A 16,783-nucleotide genomic window follows, 5' to 3' on the forward strand; every position below is an offset into this window, starting at 1 on the left:
ACATTATTATAGAGTTGGAATCAAATTTTGTCTAAAACTAAATTGTATGTTTTTCATTCAAGTTCTCTTATATTTTTTTCTTATGGACGGAATCAAGTACCCTTGAAATAATTTATAATTGTTATGATTTTTTTTGTTACATAATTGTTATGATTCTTTAGAGTATATAAAGATGACCGAATTGATAAAATTAAATTTAATTCTTGTCGTTAACATATTAGAAATATTTTTTGATTTTATTCTCACACACGTAACTACATTAATAATGAAATAAAATCATAAAAAATACTATTAAATTATTGACTTTGAAAAAATAAAATATCAACATAAAAATTAATTAAACGATAAAAATAAATATAAAAGAATGTACAAGTGAATGAATAGATGGTTTACTATATATTTTATATTCTAACAATTTCTAATTATGAATTATCATTGATTTCATTTTTATTAATATAGGGTAAGTACAATATAGTATTTATTCGAAGATAACTTTGAATCATTTAACATTAAACACTCACACTTATAATATTCACGATACCAAATTCGAGACCTTAAATAATGATGATAATTCCTTTATTACTGAAGTTGTTTGATTTATGTTGTTAAAAGCATGTTTAAGTTATATGCAAAATCGATCGAGAAATGTCAATAAGAGTTTTATAGGAAGACTGAAAACCTAGACGACATAATAATCTAAATGGCTTGGAAAATGATTAATGGTATAAATCTTAAAAATGAATTATATCTTCGAAGAAATAAAACACATAATTACCCAGGGCCACTGTCCCCCTTTATTATTTAAAAAATATAAATAAATAATAAATTAAACCTCATAGTTTTAATTTATTTTAATTTTACTCTCTTAATTTCTTATGATTAATTATATTTTATCTCTCATTTTCCATGGTTAATTATACTTTATCCTCCTTGAATTGATATTCTAACTTCGTCCCTATAATTACCTTTATTTCTTAAAACAAAATTTATTAATTTTATCTTAATTTTGTAAACTAAATTGCTGTGCTTCAACTTATAACATCAAATTTAAATAGTGATGTTATATAGTGATAGCATTTATATATTTAAAAGGATAATTACAGATTTACCTCTTATAATTGTCAAATTTTTTAATGTGATATGTATATTTTTTGAAATGTCTAATACAATACTGTATAATCTTCCATTACTTAATATGTGGACTAATCTTATGCTATCAATGTGACACAAATTGGGAGGTAATGTTTATTCTATCAATCCAATGGACCAATTATACCAATTGTAGGGGTTCCCTCTATGTTTGTCCTCTTTCTCCCCTAACCTTAGTTGCAGGCTTGCAGCTGCCCTTGATAAAGTACAGGCTCCAGATTAGAAGATAAAAAAAAAAAAAAATCTATATGCGATTTGATAAAAATACAGAGACAACTATAGAAAACGCCGTCGTTTCTATATAAAACCCCCGCAAATTACGGACATCCTCATTGGTTAAGGGTTTTAAACTGCGTTATCATCAATCAGGGTTTTAGAGAGAAAAAGAAGGAAAACTCTCTTCATCACTAAGAAATGGAGTCTTTTGCTTGCTGTCACCAACCTTTTCATCTGTCTTTCAATCACTACCGTCCATCGTTCGCTAAACCCACACCATCTGTCACCTTCAGGATTCCATCGTCATCATCACCGTTCAAATTATCCTCCATCAGAGCTTCATCTTCCTCATATCTCCGTTGTATCAATCCCCCAAACCTTCCCTTATCCAAACCCTGACCCCTCTACTCAAAACTTCTTTCATTACTCTAACCGCCGCCGCAGCACTCTTCTTCACGCGCTTACACCAGAAACTGGCGCTGGCCGCCGCTTCAACAGCAACACCCACGGTGGATTCCGCCTCAATGGACTCGAATATCTCGTTGGAAGACCAAGAGAAAACCATCGAGGAACACTTGGCACGGGAGCCAAATGACATTGAAGCTCTGCAGTCACTCATGGAGGTGCAAATCAAATCGAAGAAACTCCCACAAGCTATTGAAGTCATAGACCGTTTAATCGAGCTCGAACCCGAAGAAGCCGAGTAGCCAATGTTAAGAGCCCAAATTCATAACTATAGTGGCGATTACGCTCAAGCCAAGAGCCAGTTCGAAGAGATAATTGCTAAAGACTCACTTCGAGTCGAGGCTTTTCACGGCCTTATAATGGCTTACTCAGAGTCGGGTCAGAAATTGAAGGGGCAATGGATAAGTGCAAGAAAGAGAAGAAAACAAAGATTTTAGAGATTTTAAGCTATTAATTGCTCAAATTCGGGTCATTGAAGGTAATCATTCCGAAGCTTTGAAGATGTATGAGGGTTTGGTTAAGGAAGAGCCAAGGGATTTTAGGCCTTATTTGTGTATGGGGATTATTTACTCCTTATTGAAGAAGAAAGATGAGGCTGATAAATATTTTGAAAAGGTTAGGACACTTGTTCTAGGAATCACCCTTATAGGGAGTACTTTGTCGATAATATGGTGGCAACAAAGCTTTTCGCCGAAAAGGCTGAGAGGGAACGTGCTTGAAAGAGTTGACAGACATTTGCATTGTTTTATCATAGTTGGTGCATAATGGTAATGTTTACGAAAACGTGCCCCTTGTTTTAGTTTTTTTTTGGTTTAATTACCTTTCAATGTTTTTGCAACAGTTTGGATACTAATTTATAGTTATGTAGGTATTTAGCTTTGTAATATGCATATTGATAAAGGGCTGATAATTGAGTTGGTTTAGTCATTCTATGCCTGAATTTTGGCTGGACATCTTGGGAATCTTGATATGCCTTTATGTTCTATTGATTCTTGTGTTAAATGATTTTTTGGGGTTTAGTATGAGCTTTGCCGAGTAGCCGTGATATTCCCTCATAACCATTCTAATTAAACCTTGGAAATACTTTAAAATACTTCCTATATAATGGTAATTTATGGTAGTAGATGTGGTGTATGGAAGAAATATTGTATGGTATTGATATTTTCACTTGGGTTTTTTGATGGGAGGCAGACGTTTTAGTGCATTTATACGAATTTGGAGTTGATAATTGGTTAAGATAGGAATGATTACTGTTGTATATGTTTCTTTGTAGTAGCTAATCTATGCTGGTGTTGCGGTAGTTGCACTTGTGGTCTCTAACCTTTCTCCAGTTCTGTCTTTTTCGGACCCTTCTTTTCAAAAAGAGGAGGCTATTCTTGAAATGAATAGGCATGTTCAACTAGTTATTTGAAGTATTCAATAAGAATAGGGATTTTCAATGCTAGAACTTCCCCCTTTCTTAACTGTATCATGACACAGAATCTATACCCACTTGGAGGGTGAGCCGGATTACCTTCGATAAAGAAGTCGACTAACTATTGTGCTTTCCTCCCGCTGCCCTGTTGAGGGAAATTTACCTGTGAATGTGGTGCGGGCCACTGCTCTCCCTTTCACTTGAGACGAGATCTGTGCCACACATGAAGATTGAATCAATAAGATTGTAATCTGATCCTAGAAATGCCGTAACTCTCTTTCTGAATGAGGGTCAATTTCTTTTCTTTTTCTTGTGGGTAATGAGCTGCATGCAATAGCCTATGAAAGTTCTTGCTTCAAGCATAGTTTAAGTGATAACGGTTCCTCGTGTATTTTGCACTTGTTCTTTTAAAATTGGAGGTGCCATTTGCACCTGTGGCTAATATGACTGGTTTATACCTGTTTAGTTGCTCTCTTTTTTTTCATTCACATGGTTGACAAGGCAGTGCCAAACTTATTGATGCCAATAAAAGAATGTCCTTACACGCATTTGCATTAAAAGAGATTGATTACAAGGCAGCAAGAAAGCAAAAAAATCAGACAAGAAAATATGTTATGCAAAAGAAGGGTGATGAGAGAGACATGAGAATTCATGAATTTGTGGTTCTAACTTGGGAATGTGCTTTACATGGTTAATGTATTGGTTGATTCTGGAATTTATAAAGCCAAATGGGAGACGTTCTAATCAGACAATGGCATTGGAAGAAGGCAAAAGAAGGAAGAATATCATGATCGAAATTGCTGTTCAAGGGTTGATGTTCAGTAGGATCAATTCAAAGCGACAGCCGATCTATACATTTTTTATTGCTTAATATAAATTCAAGTTGTCCAATTCGAAAGGAGCCCAACGAGTGACATGACCCATGTCTATTCCCAACTCAAATGTAGTAGTATTTCTTGGGCCGAAATAAGAGAAGCCTTATCGAAGCCGACATATCCAAGGTTTTACTTTCCTCCTTCAAAATTTCTAGGGAAGAGATCAGTGCAGCCGCGGCATCAAAACTCACAATGGGTAAAAGACTCAAATTCAGCTCTTTCTTTAATTTCAAAGTCATTTTCAATGGCTAATTCGATCATCTTTTGGTTTGGAAGCGAGGATAAAGGTTCACGAGTTAAGGAACAAGTCAAAGACGGAGCTGCTAAGCCAATTGAAGGACTTGAAAGCAGAGCTCGCTCTCCTTCGCGTCGCTAAGGTCACCGGCGGTGCCCCCAACAAGCTTTCCAAGATGTAAGGAATTGACCATATCACCCTTTCATTTCACTTTAATTCTCAGTTCCCTCTTACTAGATCCTGAACTATATTACTATTACTATTGGCTGCAGAAAAGTTGTGAGGTTATCAATCGCGCAGGTTTTGACGGTGATTTCGCAGAAGCAGAAATCGGCTCTCAGAGAAGCTTATAAGAAGAAGAAGTTCCTCCCTTTGGATCTCCGTCCCAAGAAGACTCGTGCCATTCGTCGCCGCCTTACTAAACACCAGGTCCTTTTAGTTTTTGTTTTCACTTACTCATATATTTGGAAATTTTATGGTTGAACACTTTAATGTTATGTGTATATGCCAAGCAAGAGTGTATGGTGAATTTGTGATATTAACTCTTGGAAATATTGAAGGAAACTCAGACAACTTTAACTAGTTGTCTTTGTTTATGTTAATGCCAAAACATATAATATAGGTTTGGGAGCCTATGTTACTCGTGCAAGTGTCGGATATGGGAATGTACTCGACACGGATATGGTTAGATTTTTCTAATTTTTTCCATGTATTTGGAGGATCCTTGAGGTCATATTTCGGTCTCAATATGTCCAACACAGATATGGGTGCTTAGAGAAATGAAGAGTCCAAGTGAATTAGTCAGGACTAAGAGATTTTTATATCCTTTGGTTTAATTGGTAGTAAACTATGGAGGGAATGAAAATGTCTGAGCCTAGCATTAATTGAGGCATATCTTTTAAGTGCCAATTGATAGTAGTTTGGTTTTGGTTTCAATGGGTATGGACCATTCAAATGTACTAAATTGGTTTTCTGGGATTATATGCAGGCATCTTTGAAGACGGAGCGGGAAAAGAAGAAAGAAATGTATTTCCCAGTAAGGAAATATGCCATCAAAGTGTAGTCGAATCTAGCTCATTCCTCTTTTTCCTACTATTTTTATTTTGTTCATGATCAGAAGGTTGAGTTGTTGGTTTAGATGCAGTAATATGATCATTTTTGCTTCTTTATCACTGTTCCTGGAACATCTGTTTGAGCACTTATAATGTGATATCTCATTTCAGAATGCGTTTTACCTTGTTTGAGCAATTATTCATGCAAGTAATTTTGTCAGTTTTGCCTTGTTTAATGTACTCACTTTTACAGTCTCCTCCTCCACCTTTCTTTGGTAATCAAAATTTCTGTATCATTGTTCTTTTATAATCATATTTATTTATGATATTATAAATTCATTGTTCTATATGATAAAATAAGATTAATGAGGTCCAAAACAATATAATGAGCACTAGTTTAGCGTAGAAAATAGGAGAATATGAGATAATAAATTCAGATATGAGCACTAATTTGATTTTTTAATAATTATTAATTTAAATAATTTTATTAATATGTTTACTCTAATTCAGTGTGATTTCATTAGAGATACGTTTGACGAGATACGGTTGAAGATTTTTTTTGTTGAAAGAGTTTGAATTTTTTAACATTTTATAAATATTTTTAAATTTTGATTTTTTAATAATTTATCATTTTGTAATTTCTAATATTTTTATATTTTATTTTATTTTTATTTTTAATAATAATATTTTTATTTTTTAAAATTTTATAAAACAAATTTCAATTAAAACTAATGATGTCCTCAAACTCGATAAGCAAATTAATCTTACTCTTTTACCATGTCATCATTTACATGTGGATTACTAAACATAATACATCCCAAGTTAACATCGTAAATTATCATGTCAATACTGTAACGATCAACTTAATAGTAAAATTGGTACAATTAGAAAATATAGATTTTACTATACGAATAAAAATATTCTTTAAATTAAATTAAAACTTATCAACTCGATTAATTTACAACATTTTTGTCCAATTTGACTAGATTAAATACTTTCTCATCCATCCATCCATCCTCTCAATCTTTCTTTTTATATATAACTTTTTTCATGATCTCGAGCATTAATGTAGAAAAAAATACTCTACTTGTGAATTGTTAACAAATTTAACATAAAAAAAGAAGGGAATGCTAGAATCATAGAGCTTGACGAACGTTAACCGCTTGATTTTAATATATATATATTTATATATAAGTAACGTTTGTTGAAGAGCTATCTATACATTTCGGTATATAAAACAAAAACCGAAGAATATACACAACATTTGACATTACAAATACAGTGAACTATCAGCTTCTCTAATGACAGCTTTTGCTTAAGTAACAAGTTATCTTACATATATATTTTTTTCTACCCTTTTCGAATAATAATGGTTAGCGTCATAATGCAAACCAGATAAGGCAAATATTTGGTTGGTTAGTTGGGTATTAGGTCCTTTTCGAATGCATCGTACTCCCATTCTACTATTTCATCCGTTTCATAATCTGAACTCTCTTCGTCATCTTGTTCCAGCTCGAATTTCAGCTTCTTTTGATCTGTTTTCTTTAATGAAGACTTTAATCGGAACCACGGAGTAAGCGGCGACTTGTTGGTGGATGGTGGCTCTGATATTACAGTTGGATTTTCAAGATCTAAAATTGGTCTCTCAATGGATTCGAATTCTTCCCTTATACTTTCAAGATCATCAAATAGCTCTTTCAGCCTGTCATCTTTCTTCCTGGATGGTGGCCAAGTAACATTAATGGGAATACAATGTCCTTCATTCGGAGAATAAATCTGTGTTCTCATTGAACCCACTACACTAAAGGTACTTACAAACTGAAAAAAAATGAAAAACCAAGGTTAATTCCATATATGTACTCAAACTATGATCCAAATTCTAAATTGGTCAAAAACTTCAAGTCAGTATAATTATATTCACAAAGTATCAGCATGATATTAATCAAGTCCTTCCATCAGCCTATCCGTAAGCTTGCACCTATCAAATTGTAACGACATATCCTTTTTTTTTTCTTTTAAAACATATAAGATCCAAGCTCTACGTAGAATAGGTGCACACGTGTTTAAAATTTGTTATGTAGTTCAAATATGCTTCAAGTCAGATCCTAGTTGGCATTTAACGCCCAAGCTAATGGCAAGGCTGGTGGAAGGACTTGATTAATATGATACTGATGCTTCGAGGATTCAATTAGCATGTTTTGGAGTTTAAAGACCAATTTAGATTCTGGGCTATAGTTTGGTATGCTTGATGTAGTTAATAGAAAAAAAAGAAACAGAACATTGTCATTTCTTAATATGATAAAATTGATATTTTTCCTATTGCGTGCGCACACACACATATAGATAGAGGGAGTAAGATCCGTTAACATGGTATAAAACTTTGGGTTATACAAGTTTTTTGGATTTTTGAATAAGTGAAAATGGACGACTAAGATTAATAATAGATAATGAGAAAAAAAGAAGTTGATAATATTCGATTTAAAAGTTTTAATCTGAGTCATTAAATATAGTTAATCTAACGATCCTAAAAGCATGTAAAAGCTCTGCACTATATAAGTAGGTCCTAGTTCGTATATATATGTGTGTGTGTGTTCTGGATAAGATTGATACATACTTTGGATTCAAGGCTCAAATATTCTTCTTCAAGACTTCTTCTTTGGTTAAGACCTTTATGAGATTCATCCATAGCTGTTCTCCTGACCTGATTGATTAAAAGAATGATGCAAAGCTTGACTTAATCTAAAACTGAAAACTTGAAAGAAACAAAGAATTATACCTTTCAGTTGAGGACAAGTTCTCCACCAGTTGCCCAATTCTTATCAGGGAAGGTCTGAGTTGTTCCTTAAGAATTTATGATAGAAAATAAATAAAAATGAGGGATATATGTTGCAAAAGACTCCTTCGAAATGAATAGGAATTACAGGATATCATTAACTTTTTGACCAGCTTTCCTGGATAAGATTGTTGGAAGAGTAATACCTTGTAAGCAATCAGAAGGTGAGTGACCAGATTCACAAAATATTCTCCATATCTCTCTAGTTCACCACTAGCAAATTAAAATGACAAAGAAAGAAAAGAAAATCAAACTCTAATTAAGCATTTAAAAATTCAGGGTTAGATATGAAATGGTAGCATCAATTCAATAGATGGTTAGAAGTAAGGAGATGTACATACTTGACCTGCTTCTCCTTCTGCTCAAGGTAGGTTGTTTGAAGAAACCATGTATCTTCCAGAAAATGTATCCACGCATTAACAACGTCCGCTTCTACTCGGCATGAAGAAATCGATCTCGAAATTTCCTCTTCCTATGAACAGAGGGAACAGAAGGCCATTTTCTGAATATGAATAGAGAGATAGTTCTACTTGTAAAAGCGTATCATCTAATTAGTACTTAAAAGCAATTATACCTTTGATGCTAGCTGTGATAGAATCTGGTTACTGGCAACATCAAATTGTTCTCGCTCTTCCCTGGCATTGCGAAGGCATATACGAGCACAGACAAGTGATGCATTGACCTGAACCAGATTCATAACCATGTCATAACACCACTCTGGAAAATGTGGAGAAACCGCTTCAGGCTAATGTATCCTATGTTCAAGTTCAACACTCATTTTTCTTAAGATCCAGAGTCTGACATTTGTGTCCAGCATATTTCAAACATAGTGACAAGGATATGATCCAGTAAGGACTCTAAATACATGAAAAAATAGACATATTGAATATACCGGTATTGGACAAATACCAATATCTGACATAGAGGACCAGATATGTATATAAAAGAAGAAATAAAAGGAAGGGTAAAACTGAAACTTAACTATGTATTGAGTAATGACAGATGATAAATGATTCAGAAAAGAATGGTTTTCAAGTTTGGTAATCAACTTTGAAAAATTGGTTTTCAAAGTTTGGTAAATGTTTCTTTAAAAAATAGTTTTTCAAAGTTTGGTAGATGTTTGTTGAAAAATGATAATGGGATAATCACAATTAATCTCTAGGCTTTAGGGTATTTACAAGATTAAGTCATTAAGTTTCAACTATAAATACCCTAGCTCATTTAGCTTCAAAACCATCCCAAAAATCATTTCTTTCTCCCAATACTTGAGAGTTTTCTTGTGAGCAGTGAGTGTTTTGTAAACACCTGTAAATTTTCTCTCTTAGTAAAAGATCTGCAGCAGTCCGGAGTCGTAAACACAATTGGCTGAACTCCGTTATCAATTTCGGGTATTATTTTTCTGTTTTTATTTCGTATTCTCACAAATATGACTATAGGGAAATTACTTGTTACTTGGTTTATTTCCCAACAACTGGTATCAGAGCTTTTGGTTGTGAATTCTGTTAATTTTTGCGGGGTTACTATTCGGGTTACTATTCACGTGAATAGTAAATTTCGTGAATAGTGAAATTCGGTCGGCGATACGAGTTTGTCGACGGAGGTGTTCTAATACACGGCGGTTCGCAGAAATTGTCAGAAACGATCCAAACGAAGCCAGATTCGAGTGGGAGCGATGGCTGCAGACAAAGGGAAGGTGAAAATTGGAAAGTACGATGGTGCGGACTTTAGATTTTGGAAGATGCAAATTGAAGATTTTCTATACCAGAAAAATCTATATCAACCCCTCTCAGGAAAACAACCAGAGGGCATGAAGAATGAAGATTGACTCTTCTCGACAGACAAGCCCTCGGAGTTATCCGACTGACGTTATCCCGCAATGTTGCTTTCAACATAGCAAAGGAAAAGACCACGGCGAGTCTTATGACGGCTCTCTCCAGTATGTATGAGAAGCCATCGGCCTCAAACAAAGTTCATTTGATGAGGCGATTATTTAATTTGCGGATGACGGAAGGGGCATCGGTGGCACAACACCTAAATGAACTCAACACAATCACAACCCAGTTGAGTTCAGTGGAAATTGAATTTGATGATGAAGTTCGAGCATTAATTCTCTTATCATCTTTACCATACAGTTGGAATGCTACTGTTACAGCAGTCAGCAGTTCGTCGGGAAACAACAAATTAAAATTCGACGATGTTCGGGATCTGGTACTGAGCGAAGAAATTCGACGGAGAGAATCGGGTGAAGCATCAACCTCCTCAGTCTTGCACACGGAGTCCAGAGGGAGAACTTCAGAAAGAAATTCAAATCGTGACAGATCGAAATCCAGAAGGGGAAAATCAAGAACAGGAAATAAAGATTTTACCTGTTATAATTGCGGCAAGAAGGGCCACTTCAAAAGAGATTGCCGAGCACCGAAGAAAAATACCGGCGCACAGGAATCTGCCAACATGATGGAGGAGACAGGTGATGCTATGATTTTAAGCTTCAACAGTCCGATTGAATCATGGATTTTGGATTCAGGGGCATCTTTCCACTCCACGCCATGCCAAGAAATCATGGAGAACTATGTCAGTGGTGATTTTGGGAAGGTTCATCTTGTTGATGATAAAACCTTGAAGATCGTCGGAAAAAGAGACATCCGTCTAAAGCTGCCAAACCATACCACCTGGAAGCTGACAGGAGTGAGACATATTCCTGGTCTCAAAAGAAATTTGATTTCTGTAGGACAACTTGATGGAGAAGGATACAGTACAACCTTTTCAGGCTGTGAATGGAAGATTACCAAAGGAGCACTCGTCATTGCTCGTGGTAAGAAACTGGTACTCTCTATGTAACCTCAAATTTAGAGAATATCATTGCAGTAGCAGATGTTGATGGGAAATCAAACCTATGGCACCAAAGGCTTGGCCATATGAGCGAGAAAGGAATGAAGATACTTCTGTCAAAAGGGAAGCTGCCGGATCTAAAGAATGTAGATGTCGAACTATGCGAGGATTGCATCTTTGGCAAACAAAAGAAAGTCAGTTTTACAAAGATTGGCAAGACACCCAAGGCAGAAAGGTTAGAATTGGTTCATACTGATGTATGGGGACCATCCCCAGTTCCATCTCTTGCAGGCTCACTATATTATGTCACCTTCATCGATGATTCAACAAGGAAGGTGTGGGTTTATTTTCTAAAGAAGAAATCAGAAGTCTTCGATACCTTCAGAAAATGGAAGGCCATGGTGGAAAATAAGACTGGTTTAAAAGTCAAGCGGTTGAGGTCTAACAATGGAGGAGAGTACAGAGATAGTAGATTCAGAGATTTCTGCGCAAACAATGGGATCAAGATGGAGACAACAGTTCCCATAACACCGCAGCAGAATGGCGTGGCAGAGCGCATGAACAGAACTCTGAATGAACGTGCCAGAAGCATGAGGATACATGCTGGATTGCCCAAATTTCTATGGGCTGAAGCTATCAACACTGCAGCTTACCTGATCAACCGTGGGCCCTCAGTTCCTTTGGATGGCGGAATACCAGAGGAAGCTTGGGGCAAGAAAGAAATAAACCTTTCACACTTAAGAGTGTTTGGTTGTATTTCTTATGTACACATAAACTCTGCTGAAAGAAGTAAACTTGATGCCAAGTCCAACAAATACGTATTTGTTGGTTACGGTGGTGATGAGTTTGGTTACCGGTTTTGGGACTACGAAAATCGGAAGATCATTAGAAGCAGAGACGTCATTTTCAATGAAAATGTGATGTACAAAGACATGTCAACCGCAGAATCAAGTAATACCGAAGCTGAAACAAAGGAATTTGCTGAGTTCGAGGAGATTTCTGGAAATGATGTTCAGATCAGTCCTGAAGCAGTTCAAGAGGAAGAACCAGGCACACCAGAACTGAGACGCTCCTCCAGAATTCCTAAACCAACCCAACGGTATTCTCCTTCTTTGCACTACTTGTTGCTGACTGACAATGGTGAACCAGAGTGCTATGATGAAGCAATGCAAGTGGAGGATTCAGTCAAGTGGGAGTCTTCCATGAAAGATGAGATGAAATCGCTTATGTCAAATCAGACGTGGGAATTAGCTGAATTACCACCAGGCAAGAAAGCGCTCCATAACAAGTGTATTTACAGGATCAAAGAAGAGCACGATGGGAGCAAACGCTATAAAGCAGGATTGGTTGTCAAAGGTTTTCAACAAAAAGAAGGTATTGATTACAATGAAATTTTCTCTCCAATCGTGAAGCTATCTACAATCAGACTGGTGTTGAAAATTGTAGCTGCAGAGAATTTACATCTTGAGCAGTTAGATGTAAAGACAGCTTTCCTTCATAGTGATTTGGAGGAAGAAATCTATATGAGACAGCCAAAAGGCTTCATAGAGGTAGGCAAGAAAAACCTAGTATGCAGGTTGAAGAAGAGCTTGTATGGTTTAAAACAAGCTCCTAGACAGTGGTACAAGAAGTTCGATAGTTTCATGAGTAGCGGTGGTTTTACCAAATGCCAAGCAGATCATTGTTGCTACATCAAGAGGTTCGACAATAGCTTCATTATTTTATTGTTGTACGTTGATGACATGCTCGTTGCAGGCTCAGACATGAAAGAGATTATAAACTTGAAGCAAAAATTGTCAATGCAGTTTGCTATGAAGGATCTGGGCGCTGCAAAGCAGATTCTTGGGATGAGGATCAAGAGAGACACAAAGTCGGGGACTTTGATATTATCACAGGCTGAGTACATCAACAAAGTATTCTCCAGGTTCAACATGCAAGATGCTAAACCAGTAAGTACACCTTTAGGTGTTCATTTCAGACTCTCCAAAGAACAGTCACCAAAGACGGAGGAAGAACGTGTACACATGGTGAAGGTGCCGTATGCCTCAGCAATTGGAAGTCTGATGTATGCCATGGTTTGTACCAGACCAGATATTGCTCAAGCAGTGGGAGCTGTTAGCAGACACATGAATAATCCGGGCAAGGTACACTGGGAAGCAGTCAAATGGATCTTTAGATATCTGCGGGGTACCACAAACAAAACACTTTGTTTCAAAGGTGGAGATACGATACTGACAGGCTATGTAGATGCTGACTTAGCCGGAAATGTTGATATCAGAAGGAGCACTACAGGGTATGTCTATACTCTAGGAGGAACCGCAGTGAGTTGGGTTTCTCAACTACAGAAGATAGTTGCTCTCTCCACAACTGAAGCAGAATATGTCGCTGTTACGGAAGCCAGCAAGGAGATGGTTTGGCTCCAAAGTTTCTTGGAAGAGTTAGGCAAGAAACAAGAAAACAATGTCTTGTATTGCGACAGTCAAAGTGCTATACATCTAGCAAAGAATCCGTCTTTTCATTCCAGGACAAAGCACATACAATTGCGATATCATTTTATCCGGTCTCTTCTGGAAGATGGGATTTTGAAACTTGAAAAGATCAGTGGAGCTCAAAATCCGACAGACATGTTGACAAAGACGGTGACTACAGACAAACTGAAGTTGTGTTCAACTTCAGTTGGCATGCTAGAGTAACAAGACTAGAAAAGCTGTTGCATTGATCGAGGTGTGAAGACAGATTAAAATCAGTCTTCAAGTGGGAGATTGTTGAAATTATTAAAATGGTTTTCAAGTTTGGTAACCAACTTTGAAAAAATGGTTTTCAAAGTTTGGTAAATGTTTCTTTGAAAAATAGTTTTTCAAAGTTTGGTAGATGTTTGTCGAAAAATGATAATAGGATAATCACAATTAATCCTTAGGCTTTAGGGTATTTACAAGATTAAGTCCTTAAGTTTCAACTATAAATACCCTAGCTCATTTAGCTTCAAAACCATCCCAAAAATCATTTCTTTCTCCCAATACTAGAGAGTTTTCTTGTGAGTAGTGAGTGTTTTGTAAACACCTGTAAATTTTCTCTCTTAGTAAAAGATCTGCAGCAATCCGGAGACGTAAGCACAATTGGCTGAACTCCGTTATCAATTTCGGGTATTATTTTTCTGCTTTTATTTTACATTCTCACTAATCTGGTTATAGGGAAATTACTTGTACTTGGTTTATTTCCCAACAATCTGGTAATAGGGAAATTACTTGTTATTGGTTTATTTCCCAACAGATATGTATATAAAAGAAGAAATAAAAGGAAGGGTAAAACTGAAACTTAACTATGTATTGAGTAATGACAGATGATAAATGATTCAGAAAAGAATTAGTTTCCTGAGAAGTAGAAGTATTAAAGATAAACCTTACTAAGTTCAGCTTCAAGTTCAGCTTTTTGCTTCTCAAGATCTACAATCCCAGCTTCCAGTTCCTGGGAAATTCAATATCAATTACTTTTTATATTCCTTATTTATAGTAAATAAAGAAACTTTTGAAAAAAACAAAAAGAAAATTGTTCAATCTGCAAATGTTACATCAGAAATCAGTTGAAAAGCACCACCCACAGACAATAATAGGAAAACTTTCCTTATTGAATTGAAAAAGAGAAGAGAAGAATAGGCATTGCCTTGAGATCAATGCCCTCTATGTATTTCAGGAAGAAACATTTAAAGTGAACGCTTATGTGAAGTTCTTCACTTGATATTATAATTAGAAAAGAAAAGAGCTTCTCTTGATAATTAATACCTTCTCTTGTTGGCTGACTTCGTTGGCTTTAGCAAAACGAAAGCTAATTGCTTCTTCTTTCTGAACCCTGATTGAAACACATTGTATGAATGCATTTCCCTTATTTGACATATATAGGAGTATTACATTTTCCGTTGCATGATAATGAGAACCTAACCAGCACAACTGGTTATCACATGCGAATTTCCAGATTCATGTTAGTTTTAGTTCATTTCATTTTAGCTCCTAATCTTTATGTTTCTAAAAGTACTGATATCCCATACTCATATATGAGACATTTTCGGACATGGGTATGGAATATGATACTTCAAGGACCTTCCAAATGTATGGAAAAAGAAAAAAATGTTGAACAAACCCGTGCCAGATACGTACCCGTATCTGATACACAGGTCCAAGTTACATAGGTTAATTTCACTCCAATAACTTAAAAAATTAAACCTAATCAACATGATAGGATTATCAAGAATAAATAACACAATGTCAGTAAGCCTTGAAAGGTTAGTGCACATATAAAAAACTGAAAGGGAACTAAATTGTTTTAAAATATTCCAAGCAGGAAAGATTTCCATTTAAAACCTTTGCTCTGAAATGCGCCTTCCAGCCTTTGATGTTGAGTTAATGAGAGATTCTGATAAAACTTTTAATTTATCGACCTGCAACAAAAAATGAACATATGTTATAATAGCTAATTAAAAGTTAAAGTAGTCAGAAATTATGACATCGTTCTGGTTTTCTTATCTTCATTTTCAACAGCTTATCTATAATTTACCTTTGAATGGATTTTGGTTTTCCAAACAGATCCTTCCGAGAAAAGATTGTAAAAAAAATATTTTCAATAGAATAAAATGGCAGATCAGGTGAAATTAGCAGCAAAATGATACAGCAGATAACAGTCACTTGCTGTATAATAGGATTGCATTAATCTCTTAACAGAAAGACCTTAGAGTCAGGGACGAGATCAAAATCTTACATTGTGGGGATGACAAAATTTTGATATTGAGAGATGGAATAAAAGAGGATCAAATATGAAGTTTTGGGGACTAAAATATTCGCAAGACAATTACTAAGGTCCTAGGATTTTGGAGAGGAACCAAGGCCCCCGGTCTGTCCCCTTTGGATCCATCCCTGGGCCCTGTGTAGATTCTTGTCCATGTTTGAAAGCGAAGCACTAGTTTTTAGCCAGAAATCTTGAACACTTCGCGATTCACTAATTGCTATATATGATAAACAAAGAGATATTGGGACTCCTGAAAATTATAATGTTTTGTCCTGAACTTATCAGCTTTTCCCAGTTTGGTGCCTAAACTTGAAGTTCATCACACATTTTAGTCCTTAATGGAATTCAAGTTAGGAACCAAGTTGGGAAAAGTTGCTAAGTTCTGGGATTAATGTGGACCAGAAAAAAGTTAAGGGACCAAGTTGGGGGAAATTGCCTAGTTCAGATATTAAATGTCGCTTTATCCAAAAAAGAAAATCGAATATCATACTGTTACAGGTTTCTAAAAGGAAGATTGCCAAAACCACTAGACATGTAAGAAACTCATTTTTCTGGTTCTTAAATGATTATGATACACCCTAACTGCAATACTAATCAGTATATCAGTCTATTAATACATGTCGATATGGCATGATAATTTATATATATATATTGTAAAGTCCCGCTAGAGATGGCCTAATTTAGTGATTCGGCTACCAGATGATGATACTTCCTTTTAGCAAGAATACAAATGACTTATGAGAAAATCAAGTATTGCTCCTTCATATGCAGGACAAGCCAAAGAAAAAACAGAAATAAACTAAACTAAGACATCAAAATAAGCAAAATTTAGGTAAATATATACACATACTTTACCAAACTCCTTAGCTTTAATAAGCTCCATAGTCCTAGTTCAAGCACAGCCTTATTCAATTTTTCTTATGATAGTCCAAGTACAAA

The 16,783-nt window shown here is 35.5% G+C and overlaps 3 protein-coding genes and 1 pseudogene across 3 annotated transcripts; 2 read left to right on the forward strand and 2 right to left on the reverse strand.

Moving 5' to 3' along the window:
- Positions 1-1,539: 1,539 nt before the first annotated feature.
- LOC120161665 lies at positions 1,540-2,770 on the forward strand (annotated as a pseudogene).
- Positions 2,771-4,214: 1,444 nt separating this feature from the next.
- LOC120161575 (60S ribosomal protein L35-like) lies at positions 4,215-5,586 on the forward strand. Its single transcript, XM_039171798.1, has 4 exons — positions 4,215-4,315; positions 4,396-4,531; positions 4,627-4,783; positions 5,343-5,586. Exons 1-4 carry the CDS (start codon positions 4,312-4,314, stop codon positions 5,415-5,417), a joined length of 372 nt encoding a protein of 123 aa, XP_039027729.1. The 5' UTR covers positions 4,215-4,311; the 3' UTR covers positions 5,418-5,586.
- Positions 5,587-6,791: 1,205 nt separating this feature from the next.
- LOC120161731 lies at positions 6,792-7,501 on the reverse strand. The gene has a single exon (XM_039171946.1). The coding sequence runs from the start codon at positions 7,192-7,194 to the stop codon at positions 6,823-6,825; it is 372 nt and encodes a 123-aa protein (XP_039027877.1). The 5' UTR covers positions 7,195-7,501; the 3' UTR covers positions 6,792-6,822.
- Positions 7,136-16,727, reverse strand: LOC120161506. The gene is made up of 10 exons (XM_039171730.1): positions 16,695-16,727; positions 15,424-15,500; positions 14,848-14,914; positions 14,468-14,533; positions 8,814-8,921; positions 8,581-8,711; positions 8,386-8,452; positions 8,183-8,247; positions 8,021-8,107; positions 7,136-7,224 (listed from the first exon to the last, which is right to left on the reverse strand). The coding sequence occupies exons 1-9, from the start codon at positions 16,725-16,727 to the stop codon at positions 8,035-8,037; spliced, it is 687 nt and encodes a 228-aa protein (XP_039027661.1). The 3' UTR covers positions 7,136-7,224; positions 8,021-8,034.
- Between the last annotated feature and the right edge of the window lie 56 nt (positions 16,728-16,783).

This window comes from Hibiscus syriacus, unplaced genomic scaffold (genome assembly GCF_006381635.1).
Source record: "Hibiscus syriacus cultivar Baekdansim isolate YM2019G1 unplaced genomic scaffold, ASM638163v2 tig00111402_pilon, whole genome shotgun sequence".
Lineage (NCBI taxonomy): Eukaryota > Viridiplantae > Streptophyta > Magnoliopsida > Malvales > Malvaceae > Hibiscus > Hibiscus syriacus.